General features: G+C 41.5%; 1 protein-coding gene across 1 annotated transcript in view; it reads right to left on the reverse strand.

Moving 5' to 3' along the window:
- The window catches only part of PHKA1 (phosphorylase kinase regulatory subunit alpha 1), a 147,729-nt gene extending 132,350 nt beyond the window's left edge, over positions 1-15,379 (reverse strand). Inside the window, exons 1-3 of the mRNA XM_058441325.1 lie at positions 14,912-15,379; positions 13,910-14,068; positions 6,408-6,455 (exon numbers count right to left, since the gene is read on the reverse strand). Of these exons, the coding sequence (XP_058297308.1) occupies positions 6,408-6,455; positions 13,910-14,068; positions 14,912-14,989 (285 nt within the window). The 5' untranslated portion in view covers positions 14,990-15,379. The remainder of the gene's footprint in view (positions 1-6,407; positions 6,456-13,909; positions 14,069-14,911) is intronic.
- Positions 15,380-19,582: the final 4,203 nt, after the last annotated feature.

Genomic DNA, 19,582 nt, shown 5'->3' on the forward strand with positions numbered 1-19,582 from the left:
AAAAAAAAAAAAAAAAAAAAGAGGGATGTTCAGGACAAACCAGAAAGTCCAAATATTATTATTAAGTTTTGGTTTTGCTTAGGAAAAAAACTGAGATTAACAAAAAAAATTTTTTTAAACTAAGGTTATTACATCCATGTATCTTCCCTATATGGGCTTTTAAAGTCCTTGTGACATTGATTTAGAGAGCTTTAACTCCTGGGCCTAAAAAGGGCATCAAGTCCTGCTAAATCTTAAACACTAACAGCAACTAAAGCCTCATCTTCGGCGGAGCTTGCAGTGAGCCGAGATTGCGCCACTGCACTCCAGCCTGGGCGACAGAGCGAGACTCCGTCTCAAAAAAAATAAAAAATAAAATAAATAAATAAAGCCTCATCTTCAGGCCCCATAGAAGATGCCAATCAAAATAAACTGCATTCCTGAAATACAGGACAAAAAACAATTAAAGCTATTTGATTCCTCACGAGCCAGGAACTATCGTGGAAGAAGAGAGTGCATGGATTGTAAAGGCCAATTTTTAAAGATAAAATAAGTTCAGTTTCTCTATAAATTAATCATTAGTGTCAAAGGCACACTGATGCAAAACCAGTATATGGACCCCTGTGTCAGATTAACAAGGTTTTCTTAAAGCATTAACCAACTCCTCCAACTCCTTAATAACGGTTATAAAAGCCTTGTGGAAGTTATATTTTACAATCAAGGTTAAACTTTATAGATTGTTTACAAAATTTTGAAAAACAAATGTAATTGGCTTCATGCTGTTTTTATTAGGGCTTCTTGTTTAGGAAATTAAGTCTCTTCTCTCAAAGAATTAAGGTTTTCACTTTTTTTGAAGTCCTTGAATTATCACTTTGGTTAAACAATGACCTGTAATACTATTTTGCAATATCAAGCATTTTAAACTTTTATATTTGACAAATTTTCCAAAATCAAATTATAAATTATGTCTTTTTCTAACCTAATTAATCCTTTAAGACATTAGGTTCCCTGAAGTCCAAAAATGTCATAATTTGGCTTATTTGGTATAAAAATTATATAGGAAGCATTGTCAAATATGAAATGTTGTTTGGTTTTCTTTGGGCTGTATTTGTATAAATGTTATTGGTATGTGTTCCAAAATTATGAGAAACTCCTGAAATTCTGATATAACTTGGTGTACATTACCAGTAATATTCCTAATTGTTATGTTAAAATTATCGTGTGCCACAGAGGTAACAAATTTCTTTGTCAATTGTGTCTTTTGATTATGGCTGCCTTAAAACTTTTTTTTCATCCATGGACAATTGTTGTCTTGTTTTGGTCCTTTTTAGAAGATGGTTTTATAATCAGCTATAAAATTCCAATAGGTGCTCTTAAATGCAGGTTTCTGATAACTTTTGAAGACTGTGACATCAGAATAGAGGAAAAACTTCCAGGACTCATGGAGAGCTAAAATGTTCATGAGTATCAAGCAGAACAAGAAATAACTGCATGGTAGGCCGGGCGCGGTGGCTCACGCCTGTAATCCCAGCACTTTGGGAGGCGGAGGCGGGCGGATCACAAGGTCAGGAGATCGAGACCATCCTGGCTAACACAGTGAAACCCCGTCTCTACTAAAAATACACAAAATTAGCCGGGCGAGGAGGCGGGCGCCTGTAGTCCCAGCTACTCAGGAGGCTGAGGCAGGAGAAAGGCATGAACCCGGGAGGCAGAGCTTGCAGTGAGCCGAGATCGCGCCACTGCACTCCAGCCTGGGCGACAACGAGACTCCGTCTCAAAAAAAAAAAAGAAATAACTGCATGGACTGAACTAATTTTTTTGACATTTTGCTTAAAATGTTTGCTGATCCTTTGTTTTGTTTTTCAGATTGACAGCTTTTAACAATTTAGTATACTGCCATAAACAAGATTTGGAGCATATTTGTTTCTCTCTACCTGATTTTCTCCAGAATTTGGAAACTATTTATGAGTATTCTTAACTTATGGCAATACAGTTATTTGCATAAGTCAATAAGAATCTGTTTTCATTTGTAACAGGACACAGTTGGAGAAACTGGTAATTTTACCAAGGCTTTGACTGGAATGGTGTGCTTTCCTTTAAAGAATCAAACTTAACTTGTGAAGCCAGTAAAGCCCTTGGAAAAACTGGCCTCATATTTCATGTACACAGGCCACGTATAGGGTTTCTGACTCTTGGTAAGTAAAGAATGTCACTTTCCGACAGGCACAGAAGCCTCAGGTTTATCTTGGAACCTCAAGAGGAGGAGAAATTCAAACAACTCATAGATATTTGATGGCATAAATTCATGGCTGGGCTCAGCTTTCAAGAAGTCTTATCTAATGGCTTGGCGTGGTGGCTCATGCCTATAACCGAAGCATTTTGGGAGGCTGAGGCAGGTGGATCATGAGGTCAGGAGTTCGAGACCAGCCTGGCCAACATGGTGAAACACTGTCTCTACTAAAAATACAAAAATTAGCCGGGTGCGGTGGTGGGCGCCTGTAATCTCAGCTCCTCGGGAGGCTGAGGCAGGAGAATCACTTGAAACCAGGAGGTGGAGGTTGCAGTGAGCTGAGATCGTGCCACTGCACTCTAGCCTGGGTGACAGAGCAAGACTCCATCTCAAGAAAAAAAATCTTATCTGAGATTCCTCCTATGGAACAAAATTCCATCAAAGCCCATTTAAAAGCCTATGTAAAAAATAATTATTCTTGCTGCACTGTATACAAATAATTAGGCCAAGTATAATAAGCAAACCAGTCCTACCATGATTTGTCTTTAGTAAAAGGGGAAACTGGAGAGAGAAAAAATTATATTTCAAAACGATAGGACACCCATTGTTAGATTCTAGTCTTGCCTAATTTTTGTTTCAATTTTTATTAGTTTCTACAGTTTGGATGGAATTCTAATTTTTTTGGCTACAAGTCTTCAAAATAATGTTTTCAACTTTTTTTCCTTCCTTTTTTTCCCTCATTTTTCCTAATTTGGAGTCACTGAAAACTCAGCTGTGCTTTCTTAAAACCCTGGGAACTGAAGCCAGACAACTCAAACTTCAGAAAAAAATAACAGCAATTGGCCAGCACGGTGGGTTATGCCTGTAATCCCAGCACTTTGGGAGGCCGAGGCTGGCAGATCACTTGAGGTCAGGAGTTTGAGACCAGCCTGACCAACATGGTGAAACCCCATATCTACTAAAAACATACAAAAATTAGCCGGGTGTGGTGGCACACATCTGTAATCCCAGCTACTCAGGAGGCTAAGGCAGGAGGATCACTTGAACCCGGGAGGCGGAGGTTGCAGTGAGCCGAGATCACACCACTGCACTCCAGCCTGGGTGACAGAAAGAGGCTTCGTCTCAAAAAACAACAGTAACCTATTTACATTCATAAGCCACTTTCATACCTGCCTAATAATGTATGGACTTCAGAGTAATAGGGCCTATACTGATTTTTCCAGGATTGTTCTTTTGTTTGTTATTGTTTTTTCTCCCTTACCTCCCCCATTTTCTCTTCATAGGATATGAGACTTCACAACCTGCTAAAAATGAGCTTTTGGGACCTACCCATCTAGAAATAAACTGTCCTGCTCATGAGAGATCAGGTGAAACCTGAGATCAGAGATTCATTTTCTTGTAAAATGCTTTCTCCAAAAGATTTGAAAAACCAAAGGTGGGGGGGATGTGAAAGGAAAATAACTTGGGCCCCTATAAGCTGGGAACTGCTCAGGGAAAATCCGCCTCCCATTCTATTCAAAGTCATCCCTCTGCTCACAGAGATAGATGCATATTCTGATTGCCTCCTTTGGAAAGACTTATCAGAAACTCAAGAGAATGCAACCATCTGTCTCTTACCTACCTGTGACCTGGAAGCCCATAGTGGAGGGAGGCCTTGCTTTCAGTTGTCTCACCCTTTCTGGATGGAACTAATATACTATGCTTCTTACATATATTGATTGATGTCTCATGTCTCCCTAAAATGTATAAAACCAAGTTGTGCCCCAATCACCCTGGGCACATGTCTTCAGGACCTCCTGAGGCTGTGTCATGGGTGCGTCCCCAACCTTGGCAAAATAAACTTTCTAAATTAACTGAGATCTATCTCAGATTTCCTGGGTTCAAAACAGAAAGCTGAAACTAGAAGCCAGAAGGGAAATATTGTGCAAAGGACAACTGAAAGACTTAGTTCCTGAAATTTAAATTTGATAATTAATGCCTCTGATGTATGACAGTAACCGTTATACCTTAAATTTGGTTCCTGAAATTAGTGACCTTAAACCTATTTGGTAAGGTAGAAAGTTCAAATATTGGCCAGGCAAGGTGGCTCATGCCTATAATCCTGGCATTTTAGGTGGCCAAGGTGGGAGGATCACTTGAGCCCAGGAGTTTGAGACCAGCCTGGGCAACATAATGAGATTCTGTGCCTACAAAAAATTTTTTTTAATTAGCAAGGCATGGTGGTGTACACCTGTAGTCCCAGTGATGCGGCAGGCTGAGGCGGGGGGATCACTTGAGCCCAGAGGCCAAGGCTGCTGCAGTGAGTGAGCTATGATCATATCACTGCACTCCAGCCTGAGCGACAAAGTGAGACCCCTATCTAAAAAAAAAAACAAAAGTGCAAATATCTAAAATACAAAATAAAGTAGCAAAGACTTTCTATCTATCATATATTTCTATGTACTACTTTCTATCTACTATATATTTCCTTCTACTATAGACTTCTGTGCCTGTAGGCAGTCACTTTAGCAATCTGGGCCTCAATTTCTTCTTCTAATAAAACATAATCTTGATCTTCAGAAAAGCCAGGTAAGATTCAGTGTGGGCAAAATGCTTTAAGATCTCCTAGGATAGGCCGGGCGCGGTGGCTCACGCTTGTAATCCCAGCACTTTGGGAGGCCGAGGCGGGCGGATCACGAGATCAGGAGATCGAGACCACGGTGAAACCCCGTCTCTACTAAAAATACAAAAAATATTAGCCGGGCGTGGTGGCGGGCGCCTGTAGTCCCAGCTACTTGGAGAGGCTGAGGCAGGAGAATGGCGTGAACCCGGGAGGCGGAGCTTGCAGTGAGCCGAGGTTGCGCCACTGCACTCCAGCCTGGGCGACAGAACGAGACTCCGTCTCAAAAAAAAAAAAAAAAAAAAAGATCTCCTAGGATAAAACAATTTTTTAAAGTAAAAACACTTTTGTATGCAAAAATATCACAAACAAGCCTCAAAAATAAATGATAGACTGCTAAAATATTCACAATGCATATGACAAAGGACTAATGTCTATCATGTACAATAACTTTTCAACAGGCAAGAAAGAGAACCTAGATGATAGGCAAAGGACGTGGCAGACAATTCATCCATGAGGAAATGCAAATTTTCAATCTACACATAAAAGGATGCTCAACTTCACCGGAGGTCAGGAAAATGCAAATTACTGCAAGGAGATGCAAATTACTGCAAGGAGATGCAAATTCAAGGTTTCTTATCTCCAATCTTAAAATCTAAAACACTTTGAAAAGGTTTTTCCCCTAAGTTTTGCATTAAAATTCATTTGTTGGCAACACTAGATTCAAATTAAGTCTTTATTTATTCCACTTAGTATGAAATTGCATGTTTCCCTACAGAGATATTAATGTTTCTGATTATAGAGTACTGTTCTAGACCCGCAGAAGGCATAAGGTAATATATGGTGTATATATACCATACACCATATAATTAAAGGTTGGCAGGAGTATGCACTGTACTGCCTTTTTAAAACCTGAAAAACTTTAAATTCTAAAGTTGATGGCCCCAAGGGTTTCAAATGAGGGTTTTGTGTGTGTGTGTGGGGGTGCGTGTGTGTGTGTTTTGTTTACTTGTTTTTTAGACTGGGTTTCACTCTGCCACCCAGGCTGGAGTGCAGTGGCACCATCTTGGCTCACTGCAGCCTTGACCTCCCAGGCTCAAGTGATCCTCCCACTTCACCCCCGCTATCCCCAAGTAGCTCGGACTACAGAAGCACACAATCATGCGCGGCTAATTTTTATATTTTTTGTAGAGACAACGCTTCACCATGTTGCCCAGGCTGGTCTCGAACTTCTGGACTCAAGCAATCCATCCGCCTTGGCCTGGGATTACAGGGATGAGCCACCAGTGCCTGGTCAAATGAGGGTTTTTAGACCTGTATCATCTTTTTACCCTACATACACAATTGCATGTACAGTAATGATGAAACACATTGAAAATCATTTGTAGAGGGTCAAAAAAGACTGGAAAGAAACATTCCCGTGGTAATTACATTGTGAGATTATGGGTGACATTATCCCTCTCCAATTTTCCAAATTTTCTAAAATTAGTGTGTACTATTTGTGAAACTGAAAGAAAATATAAGTTATAAACATTCCCTAAGGGGTAGAGATACTATTACAATGTGCTTTTATTAGAGAGGGTGTTACCAATACCATACCTGTCTGATCATGCAGTGCAGTAGTCCTCTCATCAGCTTCACTACACTCTGCAGAAATAAATGGAAGCAAGACAGTTATAAACATCCCTAGATACAGGAACACTTACTCAGCAACTGCAGATGGTACATGACCTTTTGAGAACAAGTAACCCTATCCTGTGTTCCTATTTACATGACATTTACTTTACTGGTATACAGAAGAGCAGATTACAGCCAAAAGTGGAATCAAAAGCTACGCTTTATGATTCCTTCAAGTCAAAAAAATCATCCAAGCTTCAACTGGTTTATGTAAAAATAAGCCAACCATCCTATCAGAGGACATTCCACCTGGAGAAAGGGGCAAGTCAGCTCAAAAATCCTAAGGCTCTGAGGATATTCTAAAATACATCCTATGGCCTAGAAAGACTTCACTACAACATTGCTTTCATTTTTTCTAAACTAGCCAAGACTTATCTTCAAGAGTCCACAGAAATATTTATCTGGACATGTCCCCTAAAGAATAAAGTGAATTTTAATTACGAATAAGTATAAAGGGGATCTGTTCATTTGACTCAACCCGTTTTCCTTGAAAGAAAGTCACAAATTCTTAAGTTTCAGGTCATCACTATTCCTCTTATTGGGGCTTGACAATTTAAAGTAGTTTGTTTTCCAATCATAACATCTCAAAATTCTGATCACCAACTATACTACATGACACTAAAGGGCCCATCAATCGTGGCATGGGTAGAAATGTGTTTTGGAAGAACATAGCACTGAACAGCTTCTCTATTTCTTCAAAAAGCTTTCTGTTTCACAGTCCAAAAGAAATCCAACCAGGTTACTCCAGGGTATGCTGGCTCAGAGGTAACTTCAGGACACCTCTGAAAACTAATCTACTTGGAAGCCACATGATTCTGTTATTTCTTCAAAACATATTCAAATGGGACTACAAGCAATAGTCATGATAAGGATAAGTACCTATTAAGTTCCAATTCTTTATGAAGCCTTTTATTGAGGGAAAAATAAGAATAAAAATGGTTTCCGTGGGAGAGTCCCCTTTCTTAAGTCATTTCTGTCTATAAATGGTCCCCTCCCCTTACAGATCAAAAGAAGAAACTTTAAAAAGAGAGAAAGAATAGGCAGTGCATGATCTTGTCACATTTTAAAGCCTGAAACACTTATTATAAAGCAAGGAAACTTATTGTAACCCCTACAAGAAGACGTCTATATGACTTTGATGATAATGAAAGAGTCTATCTCTTTAATATACCCTGTTATGGAAAGTATTTAACACAACCTCTTCTGTAGGGAAACTTTATTCAATTCTGATACATGTCACCACATACTCAAAGGTTTCTACCATATTCTGTCTTTTCTAAAAGTCAATGAATTAGAATGGGAAGCAGAGGGAGGGGCTTGAATAGTCTTGTCTTTATATCAATGGCCTAAAGGAACTCATTTTAAAAAAACATATTAAGGGCTTCTAGTCGACCAATATAGAACTCAGCATTTATACTATTCTGTAAGAATCCTGGGCTCATGTCATTGGCTTCCTCACTATTTTACTGCCTTAGTCACCTTTTCTCTTGCAAATCCATCAACTCCCTTTACCATCCAGCCCCACTACTCCCATCTAAATTTTCTTTAAACAGCAAACCTGGGGAATCAAGGACTCAGTGGAAGATCTCAATTAGTGGCCATTATCAGCCATTTCTATCCTCAAGTTCTAAATTCCAAGGCAAGATAAAATTAGTCGGAAGAATGGGGAGGTAGGAATGATGGGAGGTATCTGTACTTTGTGTTCCCCAAACTAACTGTTTTCTGATCCAGGTGTGCTAGATGGCATTAATTATACATGTACATTCATACACCAGGGCTTCTACCCCATACCAAGTGACTCTCCCTCTTGCCTATTCTTTTTGAGGACATAAATCAATATATATCTGTGAACTGACTTTATAAGACTATATAACTACACAACCATATCTGTGTACCTCTTTCTTTCTACCCCCAGGAATATGTGCTATCAGATATTTATTGAAACTCTATCAGGTTTTGTAGAACATAAAGAAAAGGGAAATGGGACAGATATGTTTTAAAAACTAAGTACAGCATAGTCTACCCAGCATTTCCTAATTATCCTTTAAAACCCAACTCCTCTCTGAAGTCTTCCTCGCCTGTCCCAGAGTTTAGACATTCCCACCTCTGTGTGTTCCCACAGAGCTTAGTAGTTATCTCAAATATATAAATCAGTACCTATAGTACCTATCTTAATGTACTGTAACTACTTGCTTATATATCTGTCTCCCCCACCAGACAATGAACTCCCTGAGAAAAAGGGGCAGAGGCCAGGTTCAGAAAAAGACCTTTAAGTCAATGGATGAAGGAAGTTGAATTAAAAAACAAACTCATGTCTGCAAGTAACTCTCAAATGGTTTATCAAAAAATCATGTGTGTGTGTGTGTGGAGGGGTGGGTATGCAAATATGACAAAGTGTTAACAACTAGCGAATTTAGATAGAGTATATGCAAATATGTTTATTTTACTATTCTTGCAACTTTCCTGTAAGTTTGAAATTTTCCATAAAAAAAAGCTGAGGGTTACATATAAACATTTTGTCCCATTTTCTTTTTAACATCTATTATAGGGCCTGGCACATGATGATTACACAGTCTTTTAAATTTAAAAAAATGAAGATGTTGAATGGCACAGATGATAAGCGATCTAGAAGTTCCAAGAAAGGAGTCCTGAGGAAGAAGTGATCACTGTACAAGTGAGTGGTCTGTGAGGAAGGACAGGGACCACAGAAAAAGTGGGATTGGTGGTAGGCTTTCAAAGGATATTAGTTTAGATTGAAAGGGAACAGGCATGTAGAAGAAGAAGCCCATAAAAATTTTTGCAGGTGGCAATGTCTATGGCTACAACGGAGGCAAAAATTCAAGGAATACTGATTCCGAAGTCGTAAGACCCAGGTTGCATTCATGGTACCATCAAATTCCAGCTTCATCTCTGGGCCTCAATCCCTTCACTTGGAAATTGAGGATAATAATACTTGATTCACAGGGTATTGTGAGAATAAAATACTGGTAATTATGGGGAAGTGTGTTGTACAATGGGAAGTATTTATACAAATGTTAGGTATTTTTATTAAGGGATTAGAGGATTAATAAAGACATCAGCCTGGCTGGAACTGGGGGTATAATGGAGGGCACCAGCGTGATATAATATTGAAAAAAAATAAGCTAGGACCAACCCATAGAGGGCCTTGTCTATCAATCCAAAATGTGTCGACTTTACTTGTGGAGAAATGAAGGCCACATTAAGATTGTCGAGGATGGAAATAACATAATTTCAGTGTGGTTTTCACAGAAGTGTTAGGAAATAAGGGCTTAGACTGAGGTTGAGGCAGAAGGGAAAAGAGGGGATAGTTTCAAGAGAAATTATATGAATCAACAGACTTTGGTGTGCATGCATCAAAAGGTAAGAGGGAGAAGTCAAAAATCATTCTAAGGTTAAGTAGCACACTTCAAGCACCGTTTTATAGAGTGCTAGTCCAAGAGATTCTGGAAAGGCTATAAAATTCACTCCCATCTTAGACAAAAAAATGCACATTAGTACATCAAAGGCTCTGAGAAATTATGGAGTAAAGACACCTGCTCTTTAACATAGTCCCAAACTTAGTTGGCTTAGTATTCCACAGAACATACTATGGGAAATACTCCAAGTAATATTGCCTGGATGGTTGGTAGAATGGACACAGTAATAACAGAAAAAGAGATTGTTGATGAGTTGCCATTGTTTTGTAGTTTGTCTTTAGTTGGAAAGGTGGGGTTTCAGACACATTGAGTTTGAGGAGCCACAGTATATGCAGATGAAACTGATGAGGTGACAAATGAAAACCTAGGTTTAAAATTGAAGTGAGGTCAGAGATGAAGACTAGAAAGTCATTCTCATAAAGGTAATAAAGTCATGAGAAAAAATGAACGACTACACAAAAAGAACAAAACTTAGCACACAGAACTGGAGTGAGGCCCAGAGATGAAGCTGAAATTTCATGGTACCATGAATGCAAAGAGATATCCCTATTTGTGTGCCTATATTTCTATGGGTATGAGACTGTATCTATATACCTTAGAGAAAGACATTTGTAAAAACATACATGTGCATAATTCTACTCTCAATCTAGGATGCAGTAGTTGCCTAAACCCTTGTCCTCTTTTCATCCAGAATTCTCTTCAATTCTCTGACATTATTTCTCAGAAAGAAACCAAGGTAAGAATCAGAAGGAAGGGTAGAAATAATTAACAATCAATGTTTTGGGAAAACCCACACAGTAATAGAAAGTTGCAGTAGGTGGGAATTTAATCTGTGAATTTATTGGATGTTCATATTTTGCCATAACTAGTCATTCTTCACACTGGCTATACATTAGAATCACCCGGGTAGTTTTTTAAAAAATATTGATGCTACTGAGCTCCACTTCCAGAGATTCATATTTAAATTGTTCTAAGCTGTGGTGTAGTAAGGGTATTTCTTAAAAGATTCCTGGCTGGGTATGGTGGCTCACACCTGTAATCCCAGCACTTTGGGAGGCCAAGGTGGGTGAATCATTTGAGATCAGGAGTTCCAGACCAACCTGGCCAACATGGTGAAACCCCATTTCTACTAAAAATACAAAAAAATTAGCCAGGTGTGGTGGCGCACGCCTGTGATCCCAGCTACTGTGAGGCTGAGGCAGGAGAATCGCTTGAACCTGGGAGACAGAGATTGCAGTGAGCCGAGATCGTACCACGGCACTCCAACCACCTGGGCAATAGAGCAAGACTTAGTCTCAAAAAAAAAAAAAAAAAAAGCTTCCCAAAGTATAGTCAGAGTTGGGAACCACTCATCTAGATCAGGGACAAATCTAGCCCATTGCTATTTTTATGAATTAAGTTTTATTCAAACATAACTATACTCATTCTTTATATACAGGGGACCCCTGAACAACATAAGTTTGAATTGTGCAGGTCCACTTATATGTGGCTTTTTTCCAACCAAACGCAGATCAAAAACACAGGATTCAGGGATGAGAAACCCATGTATATGGAAGGCTGACTTTTCTTATAGATGGGTTCCACAGAGCTGACTGCAGAATTTGAGTATGCAGTGATTTGGTTATAAGCAGCCTGTACTGGAATCCATCCCGCACATATACTGAGGGATGACTGCATTGTCTCTGGCTGCACTTGCACCACAATCACAGAGCTGAGTAGTTGGATAGAGACCACATGTGACCTACAACCCTAAAGACAAAAATAGTTCTGGCCTTTTACAGATATGATTTTCTGGTCCTTGATTAACACTGAATCAGGTTTGAGAAAAAAATTGAGATCTAATAATAAAAACCTGTTGCAATTAATAATGAAAGTTCAGGCCGGGCGCGGTGGCTCACGCTTGTAATCCCAGCACTTTGGGAGGCCGAGGCGGGCGGATCACGAGGTCAGGAGATCGAGACCACGGTGAAACCCCGTCTCTACTAAAAATACAAAAAAATTAGCCGGGCGTGGTGGCGGGCGCCTGTAGTCCCAGCTACTCGGAGAGGCTGAGGCAGGAGAATGGCGGGAACCCGGGAGGCGGAGCTTGCAGTGAGCAGAGATTGCGCCACTGCACTCCAGCTTGGGCGACAGAGCGAGACTCCGTCTCAAAAAAAAAAAAAAAAAAATTAAAGTTCATATAAATTTAAAAATTCCCACAAAATCTTTTTGAAAGATGTATCCCATTGCTATGTTTTGAAACATTCCTAATTACTATTAAGGAAGTATGAAAGGTATTTTTTTGGCTATGTGAAAAATTATTTAATGGAACATTAAAATTTTAGAATGGGCAACTGAATGTTTCCCTACTATTCCCCCTTCCTCTGTTAAATTCTTTATTACTGGGCCAAATAAGAAAAAGTGTTAACATTACAGGGAGATAACAGATTTCTTCTAATAGAATTGAAAAAATTGGTCAAATTGTACCAGACATGAAATTCCAATTCTACTGATATTAATTTCTAGTAAAAATAGCAACAAACAAAACACTGAGCTCAAACTAGAAAACATGGCGTAGGATGTAGGATTTGGGGGAGGGGAGTGGGCAGGATTACAGGTGAATTTTTTTAAACACTTCTCTATATTTTCCAAATTTCTACAATGGTATTATTTTTATAAAAGTCATAAAAGGCTGGGCGCAGTGGCTCATGCCTGTAATCCTAGTACTTTGGGAGGCCGAGGTGGGCAGATCACAAGGTCAGGAGATTGAGACCATCCTGGCTAACATGGTGAAACCCCATCTCTACTAAAAATACAAAAAATTAGCCAGGCGTGGTGGCACGCGCATGTAGTCCCAGCTACTCGGGAGGCTGAGGCAGGAGAATCGCTTGAACACAGGAGGTGGAGGTTGCAGTGAGCCGAGATCGTGCCACTGCACTCCAGCCTGGGGACAGAGTGAGACTCCGTCTCAACAACAACAAAAAAAGTCATAAAAATAATGATCTTGTACTACCTGGTGTAGAGCAAAAACGTGAACAATTTTTTTTTTTTGGTGGACCTATGTATCTCTCAATAATGGCTTGAATGAACAACAAATGCCTGCTGTCGCTAAGGACAACACGGTGCAACCCCACATTATATTGATACTCGTAAAATAACCAAATATCAATATTCTGATTTATAGATGAAGACTGGAGTGCAGATTGTCTAAGTCTTGGAGAGACCACTGGAGAAAATTGCTGGTATAGAGAGAATTTTTCCCACTGATGGAAATGAATGCACATCCGTCTTATAACTGACAACAGAGTACTTCAACTCCCACCAGAGCCCAGAATATTGTTTTCTTAATATTATTTTCTTGGTCATTGAAGAGGATGCAGCTCCCTTTGTGTCTCAACAGTTCTATAAAGGATGCTTGTTTACAGAGGGGAAGTGCCTTAAAAGTTGGCTTAAAGGCATCTGCTGACTCAGACCTCATTTTGCCCAGGAGTTGGGGGAGGGAGGAAGCAACAGGCTCTGAAACAGTGGCCACAGCTATAAAAATCAACAAATAAAGTCTTTACTATGTCTAGTCCAGAAGGTTGGCTGATTTATGTCATTTACCCTCATACAAATACCACAATTTTAAAAAATGAAATAAAATAGTAGATACATGCTCCCAAACATTTTCTCAATGAGAATAAATACAGTGGAGACTACAAGATACATTTACTTATAGAGTCATGCATTTCAGGAAAGATCCCAGGATAGGATTTTCCACTGTAACAGAACAGACTGTTCCCTCTCCCTCAAATCAGCAAGTTTCAAGTTTCCACTGCAAGAATACCACTTCAGTACAATATAGGAAAGCTTTTGGAATATAATTTCAGAAAGATGATGAAAGAGGGAAAGGCAAAATACAGTTCTCTTAGCTTTTGGTGGGTTTCACTTCCTTCAGTCCCCACTCTGCCCCCAACAACCCCCAATCACACACAGCTCCAGATCTCTTTGTATTTTTATTTTGAGTACCTGCTCCAATTCATAGGCCTTTGCCTTATCCTCATCCCGGTCTGCATTCTTCCGATAGGCCAGGCCCAAACCCCACACAGCCAAGATGCTGTACACATTATCTCGGACCCAAGCATCTTTCTGATCATAGCTGGCTGGAAGCAAGCCAGTCACTGGATTCTGCAAGGTCAAGAAAAAGAGGGCAGGAAGATAACCATAGGTGTTAACATTAGGAAACAGAATCTTCCAAATGGGTTTCTTAGGGACTTTGGTCTTTCTTCTACTTCTCCACTCTTGAGTTTTATAACCTCCTCTTCTTCTGACCTATCGCAGGCAAATGCTATCTTCCCACCTTCCCAAGCTTTACTGAGCTATATTCGACACATTAAAAATTGTGTATATTTAGGGAGTACAACATGATGATTTATGTATTCATTGGGAAATTACCAAAATGACGTTTATTAACACATCTATCACCTCACAGTTACCTTTTTTTTTTGGTGTGGTGAGAATACTTAAGATCTACTCTCTTAGCAAATTTCAAGTATACAGTACAGTATGATTAACTACAGTCACCATGCTGCTGTACATCAGATCCCCAGAACTTACTCATCTTATAACTGAAACTTTGTGCCCTTTGCAAATACTATCTTGAATAAGGGGTAAGCGGTGGCTGAGGCCTTTCGAGTCTGAAATGTGGGTATTATTAAAGGCACAATTAAAGGTACTATTAAGTGCATTTATAATGAGTATTATTAAAAGAAAGTTTTAACTTTCTGGTTAGAATGAACTAGCGAACTAGCAATGAAAAACCAGCAGAAAGGAGCACAAAAAATATATAATTAACGGGGAGGGAGAACCTGCTACAGACAGATACACACACACACACACACGCGGAGTTCATGCAAGGTCTCCGTCACACACACACACACACACACGCACGGAGTTCATCCAAGGTCTCCGTCCAAGCTATGACACGCTACATCCTCGCTCGGTGATTACGAGCGACACCCCTGCACTTACCTGATGGCACAGGATGGTCTGTTGCACCAGTCGAGCGTAGCCGTCCAGCCGGACCCCGGAGTTACTCCGGCTCCTCATGGCGACACGTTACTAATTGTCCTCTGAGAAATAGCCCGGTGCCACCGGAGCCTTCGGTCCCCAAGGAACAAGTATCCAACGCTGCTCCACCCTTGTGGTGGGAGACCTGAACACGAGGCCCCGCAGAGCCCTCCCACCGCTCAGGCCTGGCGCCGTGGGTTCCGCGTAGCTCTCAGGACTCCGGCGGCCCCCGGGGCCCACCACGCGCCAGCGCTAGCACCGGCCTCCCGCGGTCTAGAGCCCCGCCGCAGCGCCCCAGTCGCCGCTCCTGCCCCCTTAGTCCCGTCCGGCCTCCGCGTGTGGCTCCTGCATCCTCCCGTCAACCCCGGGAGACCGCCGCGGCCCACAGCCTCCCGCCCGGCCGCCGCCAACAGGTCCGCGACCGCTGCGCCGCCTCCACCTTGCGGGAGACGCGAGCGGGAGGCGGGGCGGGCGCGACTGGTTCTGGCAGCTGCGCGCTGCGACCCGGGGGCTCGCCCGCCCCGGGGCCGAGAATGTGTCACCGTAGGCAATGTGCTTTCCGAGGTTTATTTTCGAAACACCTCAGATCACTATTTCAGTTTTCCACACTTGCTGTGCACACAGGATGTTGGGGAGGCTCTTCTTTCTTCTACAGGACTAGTTTTATACAGGAACCTACAGTGAACTTCAAAACTGAAAGACACGCTTGTGTTCCAGGTCTAAAGACTTGGATTTCTGGGTGTTTATTGTATTTTAGATTTTGACTTTAAAAGCTCACATTAAACACCTCACTTCCAGCCAGACCTACCAAACAGGAACTCCCTAGGGTACTTTACTCCTTAGTAACTGGCGAGTCTGCGGGCTTGGGAGGGAGGAGGCAGTGGTGCGCTCTGAGGAAGCCAGCGCCCCAGGCGGGGAACAGCTGGGAGCTGGCAGCCCCAGAAAGCGGCGTTGGCAGGACTCGAGCTGGAAGAGATCCTGTAACTGCTTTGGATGGCTCCCTCGTGCGCACGTAGGTCACAAGGCTGAGGCAACAAAGATTCAGCTGAAAATAAAGTGGAGAAGGAAGGCTGCATAAGAAGCTTGGAGGCTGGGCGCGGTGGCTCACTCCTGTAATCCCAGCACTTTGGGAAGCTGAGGAGGGCAGATCACCTTTAGTCAGGAGTCCGAGACCAGCCTGGCCAACATGGCGGAACCCCATCTCTACTAAAAACACAAAATTAGCCCGGCATGGTGGCGCGCGCCTGTAATCCCAGCTACTCGGGAGGCTGAGGCGGGAGAATCGCTTGAACCCAGGAGGCAGAGGTTGCAGTGAGCCAAGATCGTGCCACTGCACTCTAGCCCAGGCGACAGAGTAAGACTCCGTCTCAAAAAATAAAAATAAAAATAAAATAATAAAAGCAGCTTGCAATGGCCGGGTGCGGTGGCCCACGTCTGTAATCCCAGCACTTTGGGAGCCTGAGGCGGGCGGATCACTTGAGGTCAGGAGTTCGAGACCAGCTTGGCCAACATGGAGAAACCCCCCCCTTCCCCCGCCCCCGATACAAATACAAAAATTAGGCTGGGTGCGGTGGCTCACGCCTGTAATCCCAGCACTTTGGGAGGCCGAGGCAGGCGGATCACTTGAGGTCAGGAGTTCGAGACCAGCCTGACCAACATGGAGAAACCCTGTCTTTACTAAAAATACAAAATTGACCGGGCGTGGTGGTGCATGCCTGTAATCCCAGCTACTCCGGAGGCTGAGGCAGGAGAATCGCTGGAACCTAGGAGGTGGAGGTTGCGGTGAGCCGAGATTGTGCCATTGCACTCCAGCCTGGGCAACAAGAGCAGAACTCTGTCTCCAAAAAAAAACCAAAAAAACAAAAAAAAAAACAAATACAAAAATTAGCCAAGCGTGGTGGCGCGCTCCTGTAGTCCCAGCTACTCGGGAGGCTGAGGCAGGATAATCGCTTGAACCCTGGAAGTGGAGGTTGCAGTGAGCCGAGATCGCGCCACTGCACTCCAGCCTGGGAGACAAGAGCGAAACTCCGTTTCAAAAAAAGAAAAAAAAAAAAAAGGCAGCAGCTTGCAGATAACGCTGCTTACTGGCTTCGTGGAATTAGTCTGTAACCCTTGGGGCGGCCCGGCCTGGACCCCAGTGCCTTTGCTCTGTTCATCTCCGGCTCCTCCCTCCATCCCCCCCACCTCTTGCTCTCTGCTTATTCAAACCTTGCAAACCTTTCAAGGCTCTGCTTAAGTACCACCTATTCCCTGAATCGCGGGATAAGAGAATTAGACCCATTGACTTCAAGTTCTAAGCCTTCCTTAGCCACCTCATCCAGGCCACGGTGACTTTGCATTTTCGTTTATCTTTTTATTTCTCTCCTCATAAGCTCCCTCCATTCCACCCCAAAACCTCCGCCCAATTTAGCATAGAGGTAGGCACCTAGGAGGTGACTAGTAATTTGGTAATGATGATGAGGAAGGAGGGAATGCTTAAAAACTCAAATCTGGGACTTTCAGGTTCAACAGCCAGTGATGTGGTTAGATATCGTGACACACTTACAATTCTCAAGGGGATGATTTCCATTGCAGTGATTCGCCACGCAAATGCAATGACTGGCAAATAACAAGCCACTTCAAAATCTAGGTGCACAGTGGAAGAAAAAGTCTTTCCACGGAAAGCACGGGCATCTTGGACTTGCTTTTTTTTTTTTTTTTTTTTTTTGAGGCGGAGTCTCGCTCTGTCGGTCAGGCTGGAGTGCAGTGACGCGATCTCTGCTCACTGCAACATCCAGTTCCCGGGTTCAAGCGATTCTCTCCTGCCTCAGCCTCCCGAATAGCTGGGATTACAGGCGCCTGCCACCATGCCCGGCTAATTTTTGTATTTTTAGTAGAGACGGGGTTTCGCCATGTTGGCCAGGCTGGTCTCGAACTTGAACTAGCATCTGGATCATCCCTGCTCTGCCCCTAACTGGCTGACATCTTCCCCTCAGCTGTAGCCTCAGAAGCCGTTTCTCCACCCTTGTGCCCCCTTCAAGCTAGAGCCTCTCTTTTTCTTCGCTTCACCATGATTTAAACATGTTTATGCAACATTAAATATTTATATTTATGTTAAATCTTAAATATATTTATATTAAATATTAAAGTAATACACACTAAATAAAACATGGAAAGTATAGAAAAGTAAAACAAAGAAAATATTAAAATCACCCATAATTCCTTCACACAAACACCTGTTAATATTTTAATTTATTTTTCCAGCTCTTTTATTTCTTCTGCATAGAGCTTCCCCACTCCCCTTCAAGCTGTTTGGAAGTTTGAGCAGATTAGGTATGGCAAAGGTAGGGTGTCACTACAAAAGACTACTGGCTGGCTATCAAGAGGTCTTGCTGGATAGCATTGCCTTGGTGCTTTTTCAACCTCGGTCCAGGCTGGACTTTGAGTCTGGCAGTCTCGGAAACTGGATCTGTTCAGTGTCCCAGAACTAGTCAGAGTCAGGAGGCTGACTCGTGCTGATTACCTCACGGGAACCTGATGTATGAAAACCAGGATGCTGTTTGATAATGAGAAATAGAACTATGACACCGTTTATATTGGCCTGACCACCACATTCCCTCCCTTTAATAAAGTGCAGCCTCACTACATACCAGGTGCTGTTTGCTTTGTACACTAACTCTATGAAGTAGGCACTATTGCTAATCCCATTGGAAAGATAGAGAAACTGACAAGTCTGCTGTGTCCATGTTGGCCTCACTGATTCTCTCTTTTCTACACTTCCATGGCTTACTGACACATTCTCTCCTTACACATGTCAAAATCATCAAACGATCTTATAGACAAGACTTGCCAGTGGAAGGCATTATGTTTCATGAAGGTGATTTTTCTCTTTGATTCATTGTGCATTCGCTTCATAGTGTGACTCTCAAATAAAATTGTATTTCCAAGTTCCTGAGACAATTTTATTGTTGCTCCCTTATATTACTGAAATTTTTTCATCATACCAATTTTTTAAAATTCATCAAGTTTAAAACTTCACATTATAAGCATTTTGCATTTTACATTAATGTCTGTACTAATCTTCCTTCTAGTAGATGTTCTACAGTTTGCTTATTCTCATCATAATTAAAAATAATTCCTTTATTATTCAATTTCTTGAAAAAAATAGTCCGTACACTATTTCCTTTTCATTATTTCCCGTTCACTCTGTTTAAGAATTATTTTTTTAAGATATTTTTAAGATTATACAGGTAACATATGAATGCATTCTCAATGAAAAATTTTGAAATATTGAAGATTAGACTAAAGTTCCCTATGTCTATCACCCTCTATCACAGTACCCTTTATCTCCCTTCCCAAAGGTAACCACCATTATTGGGTTGGTTTGTATCCTTCCAGATTTCTTTCTATGAATTTACATATATATGTAGAACTGCATATAAAATATGTAGTGTTGTTTTCTGTGTATTCATTTAATATGAACTGTATTATACTGTACCTACATTTTGCATATTGCTTTATTCACTCAAAATTATACCATGAAGATCTAGTCCTGTATTACATAGAGTTACCTTATAAACTATGATTTATATAGGCTTTCCTTTATTGATAAGCGTTTAGTTTGTTTCCCCATTTTTTTTTTTTTTTTTTGAG

The sequence above is a fragment of the Hylobates moloch genome, unplaced genomic scaffold (assembly GCF_009828535.3).
Source record: "Hylobates moloch isolate HMO894 unplaced genomic scaffold, HMol_V3 SCAFFOLD_7, whole genome shotgun sequence".
NCBI classification, from domain to species: domain Eukaryota; kingdom Metazoa; phylum Chordata; class Mammalia; order Primates; family Hylobatidae; genus Hylobates; species Hylobates moloch.